This window comes from Delphinapterus leucas, chromosome 1 (genome assembly GCF_059928025.1).
Source record: "Delphinapterus leucas isolate spDelLeu-1000000601 "Yukka" chromosome 1, BTC_Dleu_Yukka2, whole genome shotgun sequence".
NCBI lineage: Eukaryota > Metazoa > Chordata > Mammalia > Artiodactyla > Monodontidae > Delphinapterus > Delphinapterus leucas.
Window position 1 is genome coordinate 21,210,735 of NC_143129.1, and position 19,272 is coordinate 21,230,006.

General features: G+C 37.8%; 1 protein-coding gene across 2 annotated transcripts in view; it reads right to left on the reverse strand.

The window, feature by feature from the left end:
• ESRRG (estrogen related receptor gamma) overlaps nucleotides 1-18,098 on the reverse strand; it is a 214,696-nt gene extending 196,598 nt beyond the window's left edge. Inside the window, exon 1 of one of the 2 annotated variants that reach the window (XM_089906828.1) lies at nucleotides 18,003-18,098. In XM_089906828.1, coding sequence (XP_089762954.1) covers nucleotides 18,003-18,058 — 56 coding nt within the window. In that variant the 5' untranslated portion in view covers nucleotides 18,059-18,098. Of the gene's footprint in view, nucleotides 1-13,954; nucleotides 15,705-18,002 lie in introns of those variants that run through there. The other variant, XM_089906823.1, reaches the window with a different exon arrangement.
• Between the last annotated feature and the right edge of the window lie 1,174 nt (nucleotides 18,099-19,272).

Here is a 19,272-nt window from a genome sequence, read left to right on the forward strand (position 1 = left end):
ACAGCTCCATTAAATTTACTTTGCAGCTGAATTGAGTCAAGTGGGATGGAGTAAAGAAACCCTAAAGAATCTAGTCTATTCTAGAACACAAACACCACATGCCTTTCTGGACAGATACAACCAGGGGAGCTATTCACAAACACGTTCTTTTTTTTCATGGCTCTATCATAAGCTTGTCCCTTAAAACATAAAGAGGTTAGATGTAATACATAACATTATCCATGTATCTGTAAGAATCTATACAGTAAAAATGAAGGGAGTGCATAAAAAATCATAAATTAATTTAAATGAAGCTCCTACCCCCTACCCCCAAATTATATTACCCCCTAAATGATTCTCAGGAAAGAAAACAGGAAGTTTGTTTCAGTCTGGATACTACTAATGCCATTCATAGTTCTAAACCTTCACTTAGAATTTAGAAATAATTTTCATAGGGACTAGCTCTTCCTAGATTTCAATAACAATTTCAGCCTGGTAAGTTTATCTTGTTAGATACCAGGAAGTCTTTTAAAACCATTTCGTTAAAACTTTGCTTATTTCAGTATAAGTGGCTTATTTAAGTCCGGTTTACAATTTCTTTAAGTATTCAGTCTTTACATTCATCAGGTAATTCCTAGAGGACATGCCTGTCCATATGGTTTATCTAGACCCAAAACACACAAAATCCTACAAAGATTTCTACGACTGAGGGCTTTCATTTCATATTTAGGATATATTAATGGATATGTTGAATTCCATAACAGGGTTTTGTATACAGCAACTAGCCAAAATATTTTTGACTGGCCACCTATACAAATAAAATTAACCTAAATTATTTTTCTACTTGTTTTTATCTAGTAGAAAAAAAAGAACCCAATATGTATAAATCACAATTCACTAAAAAGTCAAATGTATTATCCCCGCCTGCCCCCGCCCGCCACGAACAAAATCAACAGTTTCAGAAAGGACATAGAGTTGTTTTATTTCTGTTAAATCAATGCCTAAAAATATTACATTTTATCAGTTTCACTTATCCTGTCAAGTCCCCAGAGGTTCCCTACCCAAAGCTGGCCATGTTTTCAGTGCAAAACAGGCCGAGCACTGCTATCCAAATCTAGATAAAACTCATGGGTTTGTAATCTGCACAATGATCTATACGTCTCTATCTCTATGCAAATCAAATGCTTTTCTGCGTTCCTTTGAGCATTCCAAAGCACCCAGGGCTAAGGGAGCATGAGGTTTTTGCAGATTCTTCCCCTGCCCCTCCTTTCCTTTCCCTCTATGGATTTACACTAGCTACCTAAATAATTCACACTGCCTGCTTTTCAGCCCGAATGTTCCTCGGAAGAGGCCTACAATGAGCTACTGCAGTCACCAGATGGACTCATGGATGCAGCAGGTGAGGCAGTTGGCAGGACGCCCCTGTCTGATGCTGCCTGCTTCGGCACGGGCCGCCTTTCTTTCCAGGTACATTATCATCCTCTGAACACTGAGAGGTGTGCAGTTTGGGGGTGGGGTGGAAGTGGGGCACTGGCAAGCCCTCTACAAGCATTCCTAGAGGAATCGTAAATTACCAGCTGCCCTCCTCCCTGCCCCTCCACCTCCAGCAACCCCGGATACTTTACGCTGTTGCTTTGTTAGTGGGTTTTTGGAGACTACCGTGAAGCTTTGGCAGTGCATTTTGGCCCTATGCATAAAGAAGGACGCGTCCGTTTGAAAATTCCACCTCGGCTTAATAGAAAGTGAAGAAAAGAGGATTCAAGGGGATGGATACCGGAAAAGTCAGGAAAACTAGGAGGGAGAAATGTATTCTCATAGATACTTTGCAAAAAAACACAAATGAAGGGAAAACACAGGTGAGATGATTCAGCTCATGTCTGCAATGCATTTGTATAAAGGTAAGCTGCCCTTTGCATCTAGTGAGTGGAGAGAAAAACTGCATTTTTCTAGCTTTTCAGTGTTGCAGAAAATATCCCCTGTGCCCAAGTTTGAGACAGTTCTTTGTCTCATATTTCTAGTGTCATTTCCAAAAAGCGTAGCATTTCCCTTCCGAAGTTCATAATTCTATAGGACTGGAAGACAAAAACTGCAATGCATATCACTTGAAATTGGAAGTTTGCAACCTCACGGTGCCAAGCTATCATGAGACGATCACTTGGTAACATGTCGTATAAATTTTAATTGAGTATAAACACTTCACAAAAATTCTCCTGAGTTATTTCTGGCATATTCAGATGACACCATGATTTTAATCTTTCTATAAACTTAACTGATGCCAATATAAATCTTATTACCTAACTTCACTAATCATCTAATTATAAACATCCAAAACTGCGACAGAGAATCATTTTAACGACCTGAAGCAAACCAAGCTGTATCTTCCAAAAAATAAATAAATAAAACACTTGAATAAAATGCATTCACCGAAAAGAGGCTGCAAAGACAGAAAACGGCTTTGAATTCCATCATCGAGTCCTCGGGCAAATTGAAATCCCAGGCTTTGGGGAAGAGCATTGGGTAGTTTTGCAGGACTGTTGGACAAAGACAGTAGCTGTGAGATTATCTCAAGATTAAGGGCAAGGTTTCCTTTGAAAAATTACCTTTCAATAGTCATTTACTTTGATTAGAATGAATTTACTAATGCACACCTTTCCCTCAAAGTCAAACTACACTAACCTTCTAGAGTTCACATACATCCCCCTTCCTTTTCCTATGACCTCGGAAATATCTTTTCTTACCTGATCTTTTAAAGCATTTTCCCCCTTTCATTTCCAGTCTAAGAAACAAACCACACACAAGTCATTTAGAGCATTTTAAGATGTAATGGCCACTTCCGGGATCAAATCTTCAAAGGCTTCACAAGGAAGCAGGCAGGACCAGACTTGACTGCTCTAAGACCCCCAATCACACTTTTGCAATATTTGGGATCTAAATGTACCATTTCTAATTGTGTTCCTGGGGGCTAACTTCCTGTCAGCTCTAGAAGGCCCAAATCAGAAAATCAGAATGGAAGCTCCAACTTGCTTAAGTTTTAAGTAAAACCTCTGCTACCTAAATTCCTGAAATCATTTCCTGAAGGTTGACCCAAGTATAAATTGAAAACTTAAGTATATAAAGTCCCATTTTAGAGTGTTTTTTTAATGCACTCAAGATCATTTTATATTTTTATCATTTATTTCAGGATCTTCGTGCCCAGGACAGGGCCTGCACACAGTCAAATATTTTGGAATGAATGATCAAGAAAATGCAGTTTAATGCACTAAATATTGATTACTTTAATGATTTAAAAAATTGCAGAGGAATGCATGTAATCATGTTGATGCAACGTGAGAAGTTACTATAAGTAATCAATTGGACGCCAGAGAGTTGGTTATAAAAAATTCACTTCAAAAATCAATTTTAAACTGGTATCTTCTAAACTTGATTTCATTAACTCTCATTAAGCTATTTGCCCACAACCCAATTAATGTACATAACCAAAGGTACTTAATAATACTAAACAGAAGGGACTGGACATTTCTTAGAAACATATTAAAAGGCAAACGGTAATAAATTAACATTTAAAGATAGTAACTGTAAAATTAAATATAATTTTTAGCATTTATATATTTTATAATGATGTAGATGTGTGTTCAGATTGCCACAGTTAAACTGGCAGGCAAGATTACTTCTAAAAAAAAAAAGATTACTTCTAAAATAAAAGTAGTAGCAAAGTCTCAGCTAAAAAAAACTGCCACTTAAAAAATTAAAAAAGAGTAAGTATAAGCAAAGGGTGAAGGAATGAGTGGGTAATCACAGTTTAAGCCCTGGATATAAAAGACAATACAGGTAATGTATGGTATAAGATGCTGCTGAAAATGAATGATATTTGATTTCTGACACTGCAAAATTATTCTTTTAGAAAGTCTATATGATATTCTCAAACACATCCACCTTATATAAATATCTATATTTGAACATACTTTTGGAGTATCAGAAATTAGTGTCATACTATTATATACATATGTAAAAAACTCTACATTTGCTTTGCCTGTGTTTAAAGAAGAGTTAGTACCTGTGTGTGTCTGTATTTGTGTGTATGTGTGTGTGTGTGTGTGTGTGTGTAATACAATTTCTGTAACTGATTTAATTGTTATTTCCTTTATTTCAGATGTCTTTCTGGATGTGACTGTCTTAAAGTTTCAAAATGCAAGTTAGTCTAAACCTAATAGAGAAAACATAGATATCTAAATTTTAGCCTGATATACAGTATATACTAGAATTAGCATAATTTAAAGAAAAACATATTTATAGGCAACCTTTCTCTTTCCTAAACGAAATATCGATAAAGTGATTCAAATGCCATAAATTCAATGCAATGCCCAATTGGTTACTCATGCAGTCCGCTATGTTAACTATGATCTTTTTTTTGACAGCTTTCTTGCCCCTATATAGGTAGTGCTGATTGAAAAAAAAAAAAAAATTGGGTGCATAGTGTTTATAATCTCTAATGAAATTACTTATTTTATTTATTTGTGGTTTACCTACCTAGGTGAAAGTATACATTGAGTCACATAATTAAACACAAAAAATATCTTAGAATAAACCAACCAACAATATTCTTAAGAGGTGGGAAATACAGCACCCTGAATGACTATTGACTTTAAATTTGAAGTAAAGGCAGTATGTTTGCAAAATTCACATGTAATCCTGGTTCAAGATTTACCCAGACCACTTTTGTTCTGTTTTGTTTTTCCTCTCTGAAAGTCTGAGAAGAAGTGTCGACACAAGTTTTGCGTTTACAGTTTAAAAACAGAGAGAGAGAGAGAGAGAGAGAGAGAGAGAGAGAGAGAGAGAGAATGAGAACCGGATCCCTAGCATGCCTCCTGGGCACCTAAACAGAATTATTTGCATAGCCCTTGAACACTGTTTAGAAAACAAAGAATGGACAGGACCAGAGTGGCTTCTATCTTCCAGTCCTGCAGTCCTTTTTCAGAGCAAGGCAGGGGTTCTGTTTTTAGTACACACTTTGGTTCAGCGTTAATCCTGTTTTATGTTGTTCACACCTGCTGCTGACTAGCAGCCTGCTGATGGGTCGGGGCTCATGCTGCTCAGACAAATCCCACTAAACTGAGAAGCCGGACAAAAGCTACTGGACAGAGCTGGAAACAAAGCCTGATCAGGGTCGTGAATACTGGAGAAGCAGACCCCACCAAAATCTCTCCTCTCATTTGCAGACAAGCCTCCGATGTCCCAAATTTCCCACCCAACAGTAAATGCAACCGACTGCTCTTTTTTGAAAGCCTGAACCCCATTGGCTTATTTATATTCCTTGGCTTCTTATGTCTTTTGGTAAAATGAATGCCAATACAGTAAAAAAAAAAAAAAAAGAAAAGAAAAAGAAAAAAAGGTTGCTAGAATCAGATGATTCTAGCCACTCTGTGTCCTTACCAAAAGAATCTGTATCTGAAACAAACCTCATTATTAATTTAAAATATCCTATAGCTCCACCTCTCTATTCATAGAATCCTACATCCAAAATGAACAGAGATAGAAAATATATATTCTGCCATCAGTGGCCACCGGGTGACCAGGACAGTGACTTGTATGCTAAGACGGCTCTCCCCCATCCCCTTCCTGCACTGCATGTGCCTAATAGCACACATCAAAAGGAATGAATTCTTTTTTGATCTTAGTACCAGCGATAAATCAAATTCAGTGACACAGACGGGGGGAAATGCACCACTAAGGGAAAACTCCAAGACTGACAGTGGGACCCGTCGGAGGCACTCGCTCAATCAAGTTCCAGTAAACGATGCCCACCCTCCCTCTCTCGGAAACAAGATGTAAGCTGTCATATGCTTACCCAGAGTGAGAAAAACTTACCCGGTCCTGATGTGACCCTAAGTCAAGAAGAACTTTCTGCTGACATTTCCAGCGGTGGTCCCGGAGCCCCTCCCTCCCACCTAAAGAGTCAATTTCCTTCCTTTCTGGGAGCCGGATTCTTCCCGCTGGTGGGCACCGAGAGCTCCTACTGGCCAGCACAGCGTGGCTCCAAGATGAGCTGCACATCTGGGGGGGGGTCAAATGAAGACTCTGGGATCATTTTATTACATCTCCTGAAGCACCTTTCCTGCCTGCCACAGCCAATAAAGCATCATGGGCTCCACTGCCGACACTCGGGGAGCTGCACATCTGCCTAACCCACAACGGTGCATAAATTTAATGGAGCACAGTTTTAATACTTCTCTGGGGGGAAGCACGCAAAGCGCTAACTAGCCAACTAACGTTCTGTTAATGAATAGATGCGGGGATGCCATAGTTGAGGTGTTGGCATCTTCTTCCCAATTTGCTTTCCAACTATTTACCCTGAGCAACGTGCTGTTTTGGAGGGTCAGTCCTCGAGCCTAACTCAGTTGTTTGTGCCATACTCTCCCTCGGCAGGTGAGAAATTTACAGGGATGCTCAGAAGCAGCTTGGCTACAAACAGGTGAGAAGCCAGATAAACGCACACTTTTTCAGTGTGTATAAGACTGTGTCCTTGGGAACTCTCTACCGGTGTTAAAGAAAAAAGTAGTTGTCAAAAAATGATACTGTAATATACTGGCTATAATTGCAGACAGAATTCATGTGTCTTTCATAATCGGACACAGCCCACCCTAAAATTAAAAATATAGTTTTTGCTTTCAATTTGTTTATGGGATATGGACAGTATAGGAATAAATTCCATTATTATGTGGAATCACACAAAATTGCTTATAGTCGACCATTCCTTGACCTAGAAAAATGGCCATTTCATGTGGTTCAACCTAATTTAATTAGAATCCTAGTATCTCACTTTCATGCAAAAAAGCCTGAAGTTTTGTCGAGGAATTTCATAACTCCAAACTTGACTTTCCTCCTCATTTTCCCTCAGAAAGCCACCTCAGATTCATTTTGGGTTTTTTTAAACCCACTATCAAAAATGAGAAAATTTATCGAAGTATATTTCAAGACTTGAGCCTGTTAAGATTTGGGGCACACAAGCCCTAGCTGTCAAAATTTCACTGCAGATCAAGTTTTGCACGTTAGACCATCCACTCATTCAATGGAGTGTTCACTCTAAGGCTTGCCTTTTTGAGAAGCAACTTGGCGATCCCACATAACAAAAGAGCAAACGCTTCATCCCAAGGGCCAAGACTACACACTGATGGAATAGGATGGAAAATCTCATCCTTGAGGTCCTTCGCTAAAGGACTTGAATCATGGATGATCATTTTTTTCCCCCAGCGACTTTGTAAGTTTGCTCAAGACAGAAAGATTTCAGTGTATCAGCAGCAGTGGCAGCTCTCAGACCACATGATATTTAGTGTTTTGCATGTAGTATTGGCGATGTGATGAATACCCTCAGATAGGATGGGGGAAAAAGGAGCCTCCGCTGTGCAATTGATCAAGGTGTGCTACCTGCCGCGGCCTCCCTGTGCTGCTCCTAAGTTTGCCCACTTCTGAAGAAGGTGAAGACCACCTTAGTTGGAGGATAGTGCTTTCCTCAGGCAGGAATTTTCATTTCAGTTTGAATCTTAAACCATTACATTGCCAGTGATGCATTTTTATGTTGACAATTGACATCTTCGTAAAAGAATGAAACCTCTGAGCGACGGCTCAAAAGCACGAAAGTTGCCTGCAGTAAGTACTTAAATTATTTTACATCTTAAATGGAGCCCAGTTGTTTTGAGTTAAAATTTAATAAACCTTAAACAGATGACCTTTCTTGCACAGAAAGGCCCAGAGTTGCAAAAACGAACTTTCCAATGAAATATATTTTAAGGAACTAGTGCTGAACAAAGGGCTAGTTAAAGCTGAACGCTTTGTCAATTTATCAGCTTGTGAACATTCTGTTCCTGGATTCCCCACCGCTGCTGGATGTATAGAACGGCGGTGCCTTGCTTAATCGAATACTATTGATTCGAGTGTGTCACAGTGATCTCATGGAGAGTAATCAATAGTAATCCAAAATCAATCAATCTGCTCTTGCACTACCATTTATCAAATCTGAATACGCCAAATTATTTGTAGGCATCAAATTACAAAGAAGAGAAAAGGGGAAAGCCAGGGAAAGTTCATGGTTTATACTGAAGCGCAAAACCAATCTGTCTCTTTTTTAAGGGGAGGTGCTTTAAACTGGACAACTACTTGGCCAAATGCATTTATCTTCTCATTAACCTATCCTAAATTTATAATGAATCTCAGTCCATTCCTAAGGAAAAAAAGTAAGATTTCTTGTATAGGAGTTGGCCACTTCAGCACAAATGATAGAAACGTAAAGATGCCCCAACTTACATAGTAGGTCACACCAGCATTTTCCAAGTCTGATAAGCTAAGTTTCAAATGCCTGTCACCCATCTGCTGGTAAACAAGGAGACTCGACTGGCACAGGACATAACTGCATCTTCGAACATCAGAAATGATGGTTAATGGAATTGGAGGGGAAAAAGAAATAATTTCTCCAGAGAACGTACACATAGATGCACCTGCTTATCGGAGAAGCTGCTGCCGATGCTGAGGGCTCCTTTATCAACAGATTCACCTGTAATTTCGTCCAGGTAATAAATCCTTCTATTCATTATAGCACGCTCAAAAGCACCCCTACTATTTAACTTGAAGGAAAAAAGGCACAGAGTGTCTAAAACATTTACTTTCGCTAATGTAAAAGTGTTGGCGTTTTACTTCATTCCCGATAAGCTGGTGCCAGTAGAAGTGATTATCCTTTTCTTATTCAAAGCCTATCAGCATTTCGAAAAGCTCTCTCCATCTTATCAGGTGTATGAACAGCACAGTTACTGAAAACAGTTTCTACGGCTCCTCTCTCTTTCTGCCAAGCTATCTGATAAACCCCCAACTAACTAACTGTATTTACACACAATCAAACAGAAGTTGTATCTTCCGCGCGCTGTCGCCAGATTCCAGTTTGCTATAGGTTTTTCTGCTGTGACATTAACTTAACAAAAATGTCAGTAGCAGTACCCCAAACTGACAACAATCAAGAAAACACTATAAAAGCACTCAACTAGAATGCACGACAAACAGAGACGAAAGAAAAACAAATATGAAAAGTTCAAGGCAATCTCTTTGGAATTCGGGGTGGGTTGGGGGAATAAAGTGTACTGTGTATGCAAATCGGCATGAATATCATGCACTTACCTTTCACTAAAGTAAACGATCCTTTAGCAAAACAGATGAATAGAAAAACAGCAATTTTAAAAGAAAATGCTGCTGGGATGGAGGGGGTTCAGGAAAGTTTTTAAGAACTGAACGGGCACTTCCCCATATTTCAGGTTATTTCAATGTGGGGCAGAGAGGTTCTATAACGTAAGCAAAGTAAGACAACAGACAGTATCACCGAACTTACCCCATACACTGAAGACATGACAGAAAGCAAGGCTGTAACATATGGTGACCACATTCTCAGGACAGATTTTCCAATCATTAAAACCCTCATAAATGCTTTAGACATTAAAGTTTTGTTCACTATAAGGAAATTAAAAAATACAAAAATACAATTTGAGTGTTTAACCTCATCATTTTTCTCATTCTTCAGACTTAACCAACTGAACAGTTCCATATAAAGGTATGAAAAAAGAATCATCCTCCAGACTAACATAAGTGGATGATCTGCTCTCCATTTCTGTCTGGTACAAAACGCTTACCCTAGTTCACGGTTCATACAAATTGAGAGACATCCCTAATCATTTCTGGGTAGCTCTTTGGAGCATGAAAGACAACAGTGATATTTCTAGAACATAAAGAGAAATATGAACTTTACTTCAACAACTGAATAATAAATTCCTGACCCTAGGAAAGAATCTCTGCTTGGGCTTCTGTGCATAAATTGCCCATTTGTTCCTCACCTCCCTTTGCTGAATGGCTAAGAGAGAACAGAAAGAGGCAGCCACATGCTCCCACCTGAGCCCAACCCCTGATTCTGTCTAGACTCCAGGAACAGAATGAGCCTTTCCTTAGATGAGGAGGGCAATAAGATGAATTAGCCAAGTGTGTAGTTCAGTACAATTCAGCTGATGGTTGCCTTTCCATCTGTGACACTATGATCCCATGACTGACGAGGCAGGTCTCATTTAAGTCTGTGGATAACAGGGATGCTTCTGTCATTTCATAAGACCCAGAACCAACTGTATACAATCACTTTCTCCTATATATCTTTCCCTTTCTTTGGCCATGAATAGTTGGTTACGGGCATGATATTCTTCCTCAAAATATCTGATCTGTTTTAATAGATTAATGGCTGTGAAGAAAGCATTGTTAGAGTATTCTTTCATTTATGGAAAAAATGAATACAATTTAACATGGCCATCTTACGTTTGTGGAGAAGTGAAAGTACTACAATAATTTGGAATTATGGAGGGCAAAGGGCCATTGATTGAACAACCTCACATTTGAATTTTTCTCTTAAGTACCTTAGTCTCTGTAATTTTTTTATATGACTCACTATTTTTGCTCACTCTGAACATCATTTTAGATATTCTTTTCAAAGCAAAAGAAATTCTTATAAGTATGAACTGTAACAACATTTTAACTGCCTTGAAAAGGACACCTTTTCAAACATTTTTACTCATATTGTATTAAAAAGGAAGTAAATGTATTTATTTAACGAGTCCTTTGTTTAAATTCTCAAAAGCATTTTAAATGAGTAAAATCTTCCTAGAGCAGATGAAAAAGGAATTATCACATACAAAGATACCATGCTGATCATGGAGGAGAAAAAAAGAATTCAGTATGCTTCTGCCTATTTTCTGTGCCTAAGTTCTTGATTTACTTTTTTAAATTTCATTTTTTTTTTTTTTTTTTTGCCTATTGAATAAGCCAGGTAAAAAGAAAGAACAAGATTTTTTTTTTCTTTCTCAGAAAATGTATGCAAAGTGCAACAAAAAAGAAATGTCCCTTGTTTAAAGCGGACTGGCAAGGCTGCTGCTTCTGACTCTCCACTTGTTAAAAGTCTTTATATACATCACACATAACAGCAACCAAGACTCACCACTTCAGACTTTTTAAAAAGGTAAATCCCATTATAATCCCATTCCTTCCAAGGTAGTAAAAAGATTTGAACAAGCTTCAGTTATACTCTTTTTTTTTAAAACAAAACTCATTACTGTCTACGCTTTCTGTATTCCCACAGTTAGAGTTTTAAAGAGAAGTAAGCAAACACGCTGCTTTTCACTGCACTTCTACTAGCCATCAATCTCTAATACAATATGAGAATTTATTGGTAGCTTCCCTTTTATTTAGTACCATCTTAAACAACTGTTTGCGGAGGTGTATGAGGAAGTAAAGTTAAATTGATATGTCTGTGATATGCCTGACAGCCCTTAGTGTGGCTAATATTAATTTGTTTTCTTTGGCTAGGTAAGTGCTGCCAAAGCATATTATACATAATGTGTACTTCCAATCAAAATGATGAAAAGTATATATGCAATTTTGTTTCACTCAAAGCAAGATGAGAAGGCCAGAGGAATGTATATGACAGAGACTGCCTTCGATAATCAAAATATAAATTTGCTTCCAAGTTCGTTTTTTACAATGTAATCTGATCTTAGGTAGGCTCTCCATGAGTTTAACACTTTAAACAACTCTTTTAATAGATTTTAAATGCCCAAAGCCAGTGTTTTTATTTATGATATTGTGTGAAAGAATTCCACATAGCCAGAGGCTGCATTTCTAATGGCTAGTGTTGCGTGCTATGTATTTATATTCAAATGCACACATAGATCTATGCCAGTATATTGAAATGGACTTTAATTGGCCAGTGAGAAGCCAATTTATTTAAAACTGTACTTTTTCTTTTATTGCTTTGCCTTAGTGAGTTATCTTCCAAATATACATGTATTGCCATCAATTAAAATGGCAAAATATTTGAAAAATCAAAGCATAAAAAGCAAGTTCCCTCCAAACGTTTAAAAATTTTTTTTAAAAATTAAAAGGGGGGGATGCAATAGTACACATACACAGCACACACACAATCTAAACCTTCTCAATCTGATGGTTTTGTATAATTGATTAGAAAATACATTTGGAAAATACTGAGAAATAGTGTCCAAATCAGAGGAAAAGAAACATCTGGCACTTCTGTAAAGAAAAACATAGAGAGGAAGGATGTGTTTGTTATAATTGAACGGAAATTATTCTTATTAGCTAGGTTTCCCAGACTTCGAAAGTAGAAGTCTAAAATGAACTTGAAACAAGAATAAGATGCCAGGTAAATCCTTCAAAAGGCAGAAGGCTGTCACTTGACACCCTCAGATAATAAAGGAGTTAACTTTCAGCAGACGGACTGGCATAAAGAAACAGCAGGATTTTTTTAAAAACGAGAAACATTAAATTTACTAAAGTACTATACAAACAAATAAAGGTAGGAAATGAACCTAGGAATTTAAACAAAATATGAATTAGAACAAGAATTTCAATAGAAAGAGCATTTAGATAAGTGGTTCCTCTCAATACTCATTCAGATTTACTAATCAAAATCACAGACCTTCAAACTTACCTCTTAGAATAAAATTCAGAAATTCAGAAATCTATGATGTACTTTATATGGATATAATACTTATTAATTTTCTTTATGTGCTTTTAGCCAAAAATAAAAAGAAAATGACATTTATGTAGTGAGGATAAGTGAAATTTATATTTTGCATTTATTTAAAAGTATCATGTTTACATTTAGATATATTTGTCAGGCCCAACTGTATAAGAAAACAGTGTAGCCAAGAGCTTATTCAAAACTGTTTCTTGGATATGGGCCCAAACCATTAAATTATGTATTTAGTACTAGTGGCTTATTTCCTATTTTACAAATTATTTATGATTTCTAGATATTGAATTTTTAAATGATAATAATTAACAATTTATAAAATCAGAAACAAATTAATGTATTAGGTTACCTGTTACCTGTCTGTTACATAGTAGTTAAACCAATTTAATTTAAAATCAGACTTGGTAAATACCTGAAATACTAATTCCAGGTTAAAATTATGCCTGGCAAATTTAACTGGACACTTACTGATTAGAAAACTACTTGAGATCCACTTTATTATATAAATATACATGAACACTCTCAGCAGCATACCTATATTCTACATACATACCTCTTCCTGTGTATATATATGTATTTCACATGCATACTATACATGCACACAAAGGCACACACGTGTGTGTGGTATATTCTATTGACTGCTTTGGATTTTAAAGTAGCGTATGTGTATCTTTATTTATAATGGTATAGACCGTGGACATCCATATACACACGGCTATGAAAACAATAATCAACAGCAAAACATACAAAATGCAGTAAGAAAAAATGTCAAGCAGCAGAGATGCTGGATGTCATCCCTGGACTATCAAATACACACATAAGTATGATTGGAGAAAAAGAACCTAAATATTTCACTGTCAGAGAATGTAGAAAACAGCAATTCACTTCTATCTCATGTGCTTTAGGACAATGACAATTTAATACAAGGCCAGTGGATGTAAAAGAGATAAAAACTGAACAAACTGGGCCAGGGTAATCAAAGATTTTCTCCAGAGAGCTGACTAGGGCCGGAGCTCATATGCACTTATACCAGATCAACACTGTATTGTTTCTTTCTTCCATGAATTTGCTATGAAGCAAAATTCAGAGCATAGCTTATCTGTTGCAATGACTTTAAAGTTCTAGTGAGATGCTGTCCTCTTATTTCAAAATGCTTGATAGGTGATTCTCAAAAGTTTATTTGATATTAATTAGTGTCATAGAAATCACGGCTATGAATTGCCACTTGTATGACAAAGTATCGACCATAAGCACAGATTTTAATTTATTTTGTGAAATAATATAAGCAAAACATTGAGTGCTGAAGAGCACTTTAGAAGTCAAACAAAGAAATACTTTGTTTAGTCACTAGGCTAAAACAAATGTTGAGGAATTTTTCACAAGTGATACAGACTTGAGGTTCGGCATTATGCCTACCTTCCCAAAGAACGTCCTCTTCTTTGTCTGCAGTTCTTGCAAGAGTGAGGTATTGTGAAAATATTGTTAAACAGACTCATAGAGAAGTTACCTGCCCCCTTTGATGAATAGCACCACGGACCTAAAATTAATTGCAAAAGTATGGCCCCAGCTAATGAGATGGTCCTTATCTTTTTTCAGCACAAGAAGCACAAGTATTTTTCTGCTGGCTCGATATTTTACAAAAATGCCTAAAGTATTCTTAACTCAGTAGAAATCTGATTAAAAGATTTCAAAGGCACAAAATAACATAAATTCTAAGATCTGGAAAATTTGAAGTTAAAGCTAATTCCCTGCATTATTTTCTTTTTAAACCTTTATTTTCTTCTTTGCCTTGAAAAGAACAGCAAAAAATCTTTTCTCTGGCTTCTGTTAGCATTTCTTAAAGCTGAATTACAATACCATTCTTTATAAGATGGCCAGTATACATCCCAGGTCAGATTAAATCAAATAAATATATCAAAGGCCATCAATTTAGAATTTAAAAAAAAGAAAAAAGAACAGTCATACCATATTGGGGGGAAAACACTGGAAAAATGATCATCCATGCAAGAGAATTAATGGATATTCACAAGGGCTTTGCTAATAACATGGGTTAATTACCGCTGCAACACACTAGGCTCAGTAAATAAAGCAGCAGTGCCATAAACACATGAAGATGAGAAACCCATCGCTATAAGAACCAGCCAACGCCATCACCCTTGCCTCTGACCAGGAAATGGGAAGCTGTTTTCCAGCCCTTTCTGTAAAAGGAGGCTTTCTAAACTTACCACCCAATCTGTACAGGGTAATACATAAATACACTGACACAAAGGGCTAGTGAAGCATGGGGTGCCCAGCACTTACTCACCACTCCCATCCAACATTGATTCCATTAACTCAGAACACTTTTTGCTTACTCCAAGGAGAAAAATCATATGTTACATAATCCACACTGTCTGGCTATTTCGACTATACATAGTTTGGGATATGTACAGTAGTTATTTAATTTTTAGAGAAATAGAATTAATCTGTTCACTTTAGTGGTGTGATGGGCAAGGTTACGAGACTCTACAGCTTAGGAACACTCACCCCTAAGTGCAGCTGGTTGTCACTTCCAGCAATTCACAAAGAAATCATCCGAAAACCCCTACCTTTAAGGCTGCAGGTGTTTTCAACAGATTTACAGAGAAGAAACAGGAAGGAAAAGTAATATGAGCTCCAAGTCTGGAGTTTAAGGATTCCTTCTTAGAAAAATAAACTTAAAGACTCTGTCCATAGTTCTCAAATAAAATCACATCTAAAGTGACTTAGGCAAGCTCCCATCTTTTTAAAAAAATTGCATCCACTGGTTTAGGCTTTTTGTTGTTGCTGTCATTGCATACATTTTTCCTTCCTGCCTATTTTTATCCCATGTATTTTTTGACATTATAGTATTACTTTTGGATAGTTGTATTTCAATTTACTTTTAGCTTTTAACAGGGAGAGATGAGGCAGAGAAAAGAAGCAAAGCCCTGAAAAAGAAAGAGGAAAGCTTACAAAATAAAACTTGCATAGCTCCAAACAGGAATCTTAAAACACAAATCTGTTTAATTTTGGATGTCTGTCTTCCCATGATCAGGCTGAAATTTACTGAACTGTTCCCTCCTCGCCTTGCCTGTTTTGGAGTGTTTCAATTGCCTTTCCTTCTTCCAGCAGCTGTGACAACTGTTAAAACAGTCAGTAAAATTAAGTCCGCTCTATAATCCTGTAGTCAATGTTACATTTTAATCAGAGGTTGAAAGGGAATCATGTGATGAGCACACTCATTTAGAATGATTAGACTGACACATATGTCAAAATGAGCAGATATGTTATTTTCATCTATTTATGCTATCAGTTATTACTGCTATTAAATGTGAAACAAGCTTTCAAGTATTATGCTCTTTAATGTGCTGGCACATTTCCTAAAATAAAAAATACATAGTTATAGGTTAACATTTTAGGCTCTCCTAATGGTGGCCAATAAATTGCATGAATCTTTTTAACAGCTTCCAAAGCAGAAATTGTCCAATATTCTCCTCTGAAACTGCATAACTCTGGTTTCATTTCCATGTATACTCACACGTGATGGGGTTTAACCCAGCACACTTTACTATGAATATTAATAGCATGTATAAATTCTGTGGTTTATTAATTGAGACAGAGAGGCAGATGCGTTACTAAGCATTAGATCTTTCTGTCTGTCCGGTGAACCACGTAACCATCAGAACTGCATGCAAACAATAAATCTGTATTTTTTAAAGATGACTTTTAATTGAGCCAAAAAGAAAGCTAGTTTGAATCTTGCGCCAAAGCCAAAAGGACATGTGTCCTGATTTCATTTAAATGTGTCTGCTTTAAGAGGCTTATCTAAACTAATTATTCAAATTAGCTATAAGAAGTTAAATTCGAGGAAACTACAAAGAAGCCTGAGGGTGGGGGTGGGGGGTTAAAGTTTGTTTTGTTTATTTATTTATGAGAGAAAATTCAGAATTGGGTGAGCTTGGATAATGCATTCTTCCTGACATGAAGACATATGAAATTCTCCAGTGGGACAGCCTCCGGCGCGCTCACCTTCAAACTTCACTTGAGTGGGCAGTCCTACCTTTGTTTATTTTTCATTTATATTTTCACACAATTTAAGGTTGTTTCTTCCTTGGAGTGTTTACTACTGACGCAAGCACTGCCTTCCAACCTTTCAGTTCTTCCTAAATCCATCCCTCGGCTAATATCCCTTGTGTGAGTGTGTATGTGCGCAAGCATGCATACACACACGCGCACACACACTCACACTCACACACACGAGGAGCCACTGAGACTGCAAGTCACTTTTCATCTCTTGCTTAATTACAAACCAAGGCAATATGCAGTCACTAAGGACCGCTAGTGGACATCTACCTATAATGCACGACCTTCTCCTCTGGAGAGTTTTATATTTTCTTCACAATCTATAGAGAGAAACGTTTGCCAAGAGCACTCTTTTCAGAATTATAACAGTTGGTATTACCGTAATGGGAAAGCAAAGCCATACAACTGACTCAACAGAAACAGGAACCAGTGACAGCTCCTGTGATAAACTAATATTTCAACGGTGGGTTGAAATTAAGTTTATGACCCACTCATTTACACAAGAATGCCTAATTTACTCCTTTTACCCCCTAGTCACATGTCCCCCACCTTGGGCGATCCAAATATGTATATTTCCATGTGCATAAAGATATTAATAAATACCAATTAAACTGCATCTAAGGACAAAAGTACTTTTCTGCATTTTCTGGACACGATACATGAAACAAATCCACAATCTCAGCATTGTCTATTCAAGGGGAAATTTAGAAAGTCACTACTGTTTCTTCTTTAGTTTTTTTTTCCTCCCCTTAAATATTTATAATGTGTTAAAATCTCATGTTACTTAATGGACTGATTTGTCAGTTAAGTGCTGACTTAATGCTAACCATGCAAATAACATTATTCTAGCCCCGGATTGCACAGGGCTAGTTTTTAAATTGTTCTCTGAAGGAGAATTAGTAAATGTGCAATTTTGCCTCTAACTCTGCGCGGTAAGAAATGACAGGGAGCTGAAAATATCTGTCAAACTGCAAATACATAAGAGGCACTCAATAGTGTAAATCATTTTGAATCCTGTATTTTAAAACATTTTTCCTTGGGAAAATGGGTCCTAGTAAAAGATGCATTTTAACAGTTCACTAAGCATTTGTGCCAAGTGCCTATTCTTAGCACCTGAATAAGAAGTGACTGTCACCCAGCTGTTTTACTGACAGTCACTGAGCTTTGCCTCAAAGGTAACACTGTAGTCAGAGAACAATTCTCGACTTACTGAATTAGGAGATCACCCTCAACACAAAAGGCACACGACAGACACAAACAAGCGCTCGTGCGCACGACATACCCAGGGCATTACCTGAATCCGTGCGCCAAGATCCATTCCGTTCACCCCACACTCTCACCCCCAGGACGAGTTTTAAAAAGGAAAGAAAAAGGTACCTACTCTTCCTCGTAGTGCAGGGAAAAAGATTCAGGAAGGCAAAGTTCTACCGAATCCATGTGCGACCGGCAACCATTATTTGCGCACCCCCGCTATAAATCAAAGTTTCCTTGACAGAGCAGAGCGCAATTAACACAAATGTTCTCCTGGTGACAAGCCTATAGGCACAGCCAGTTGGGACCAGAGCTCTCACACTCTCCTAATCAAGGACTTAAAGCCCCGATTGGAGCTTATTAATATGAAGTAGAGCTTAACATATGCAGTCCCACCGGCCCAGGCGCGCAGCCGATTGGGGGGTCTCCGCCCAATCAGGACGGAGGCGACTGGAGGCTGCGAGGCGCCGCGGAAGCAGGCAGGTACGGAGGGTGCAGAGACGCGAAGGGGCTGGCGACGGAACGGGAGAGAAAAAGAGAGCGAGGACCGGAGACCGAAACGCTGCCCGTAGATACTGGGCTCTGCCTTTTCTTTCTTTCTTTCTTTTTCTTTTTTTTTTTTTTTTCTTATCTTTTTTACTCCCTCCCTCCCCCCCCGCCCCGCCCCGGGAAGCGAGAGAAGAAACCTAACTAATTTAACCCTCTAAGCACTGGAGGGATGTGTCTTGGGTTTCTCACCTAAGATCTCTTTTGCCTTGCACAGAAGAACTCACGCAGACTCTCAGTTAATTTGGGAAAGGATTCTGCGGAAGGTAGAGAACGAAGTTTGTCCTGCCGTAGTCTGTGTTTTATTCCACGGGAGGGGGCTCCTTCTTATTTAGTGCTGTACTTTCTCATTGATCCGTCATCATGTCGTTGCCTGTTTCCCTGATCTCTACTGGGCATTAAAAAAAAAAAAAAAAAAAATCCAAGACACGCTTTCTAAATTGTTCGGGCATGTGAAGTGGGATCGTCATCTTTGAGGTGGAATGCAGTTTTACACAACTACAGAAGAGGAAAACGTGCCTCAATGCAGTTTGCGAGAATGCCTATGTAAATTCTATGTGTAAACATTGCTTTACCTGCTTCTGTCTCTCTACCTATAGATATACAATGCATAGCTTTTCAAAACAAAGGTAAACAACTGCAGAACAAATTTGCTGCTCCAGTTTCAGGGGTGGGACCCTGAGGGCCGTAGGGTAAGTAGTACATTGAAACCGTCTCAATGCACTTTGACAAAATAAAGACTGCTTTTTTCTTTTTTTTTTTGTAGGGAGAGCATTACTAACTGGTGCACTAAAAGTGTTCTTAATCATATACTTATTTCAATGTAAGCTTCCAAACTGGGAGACATATACAAG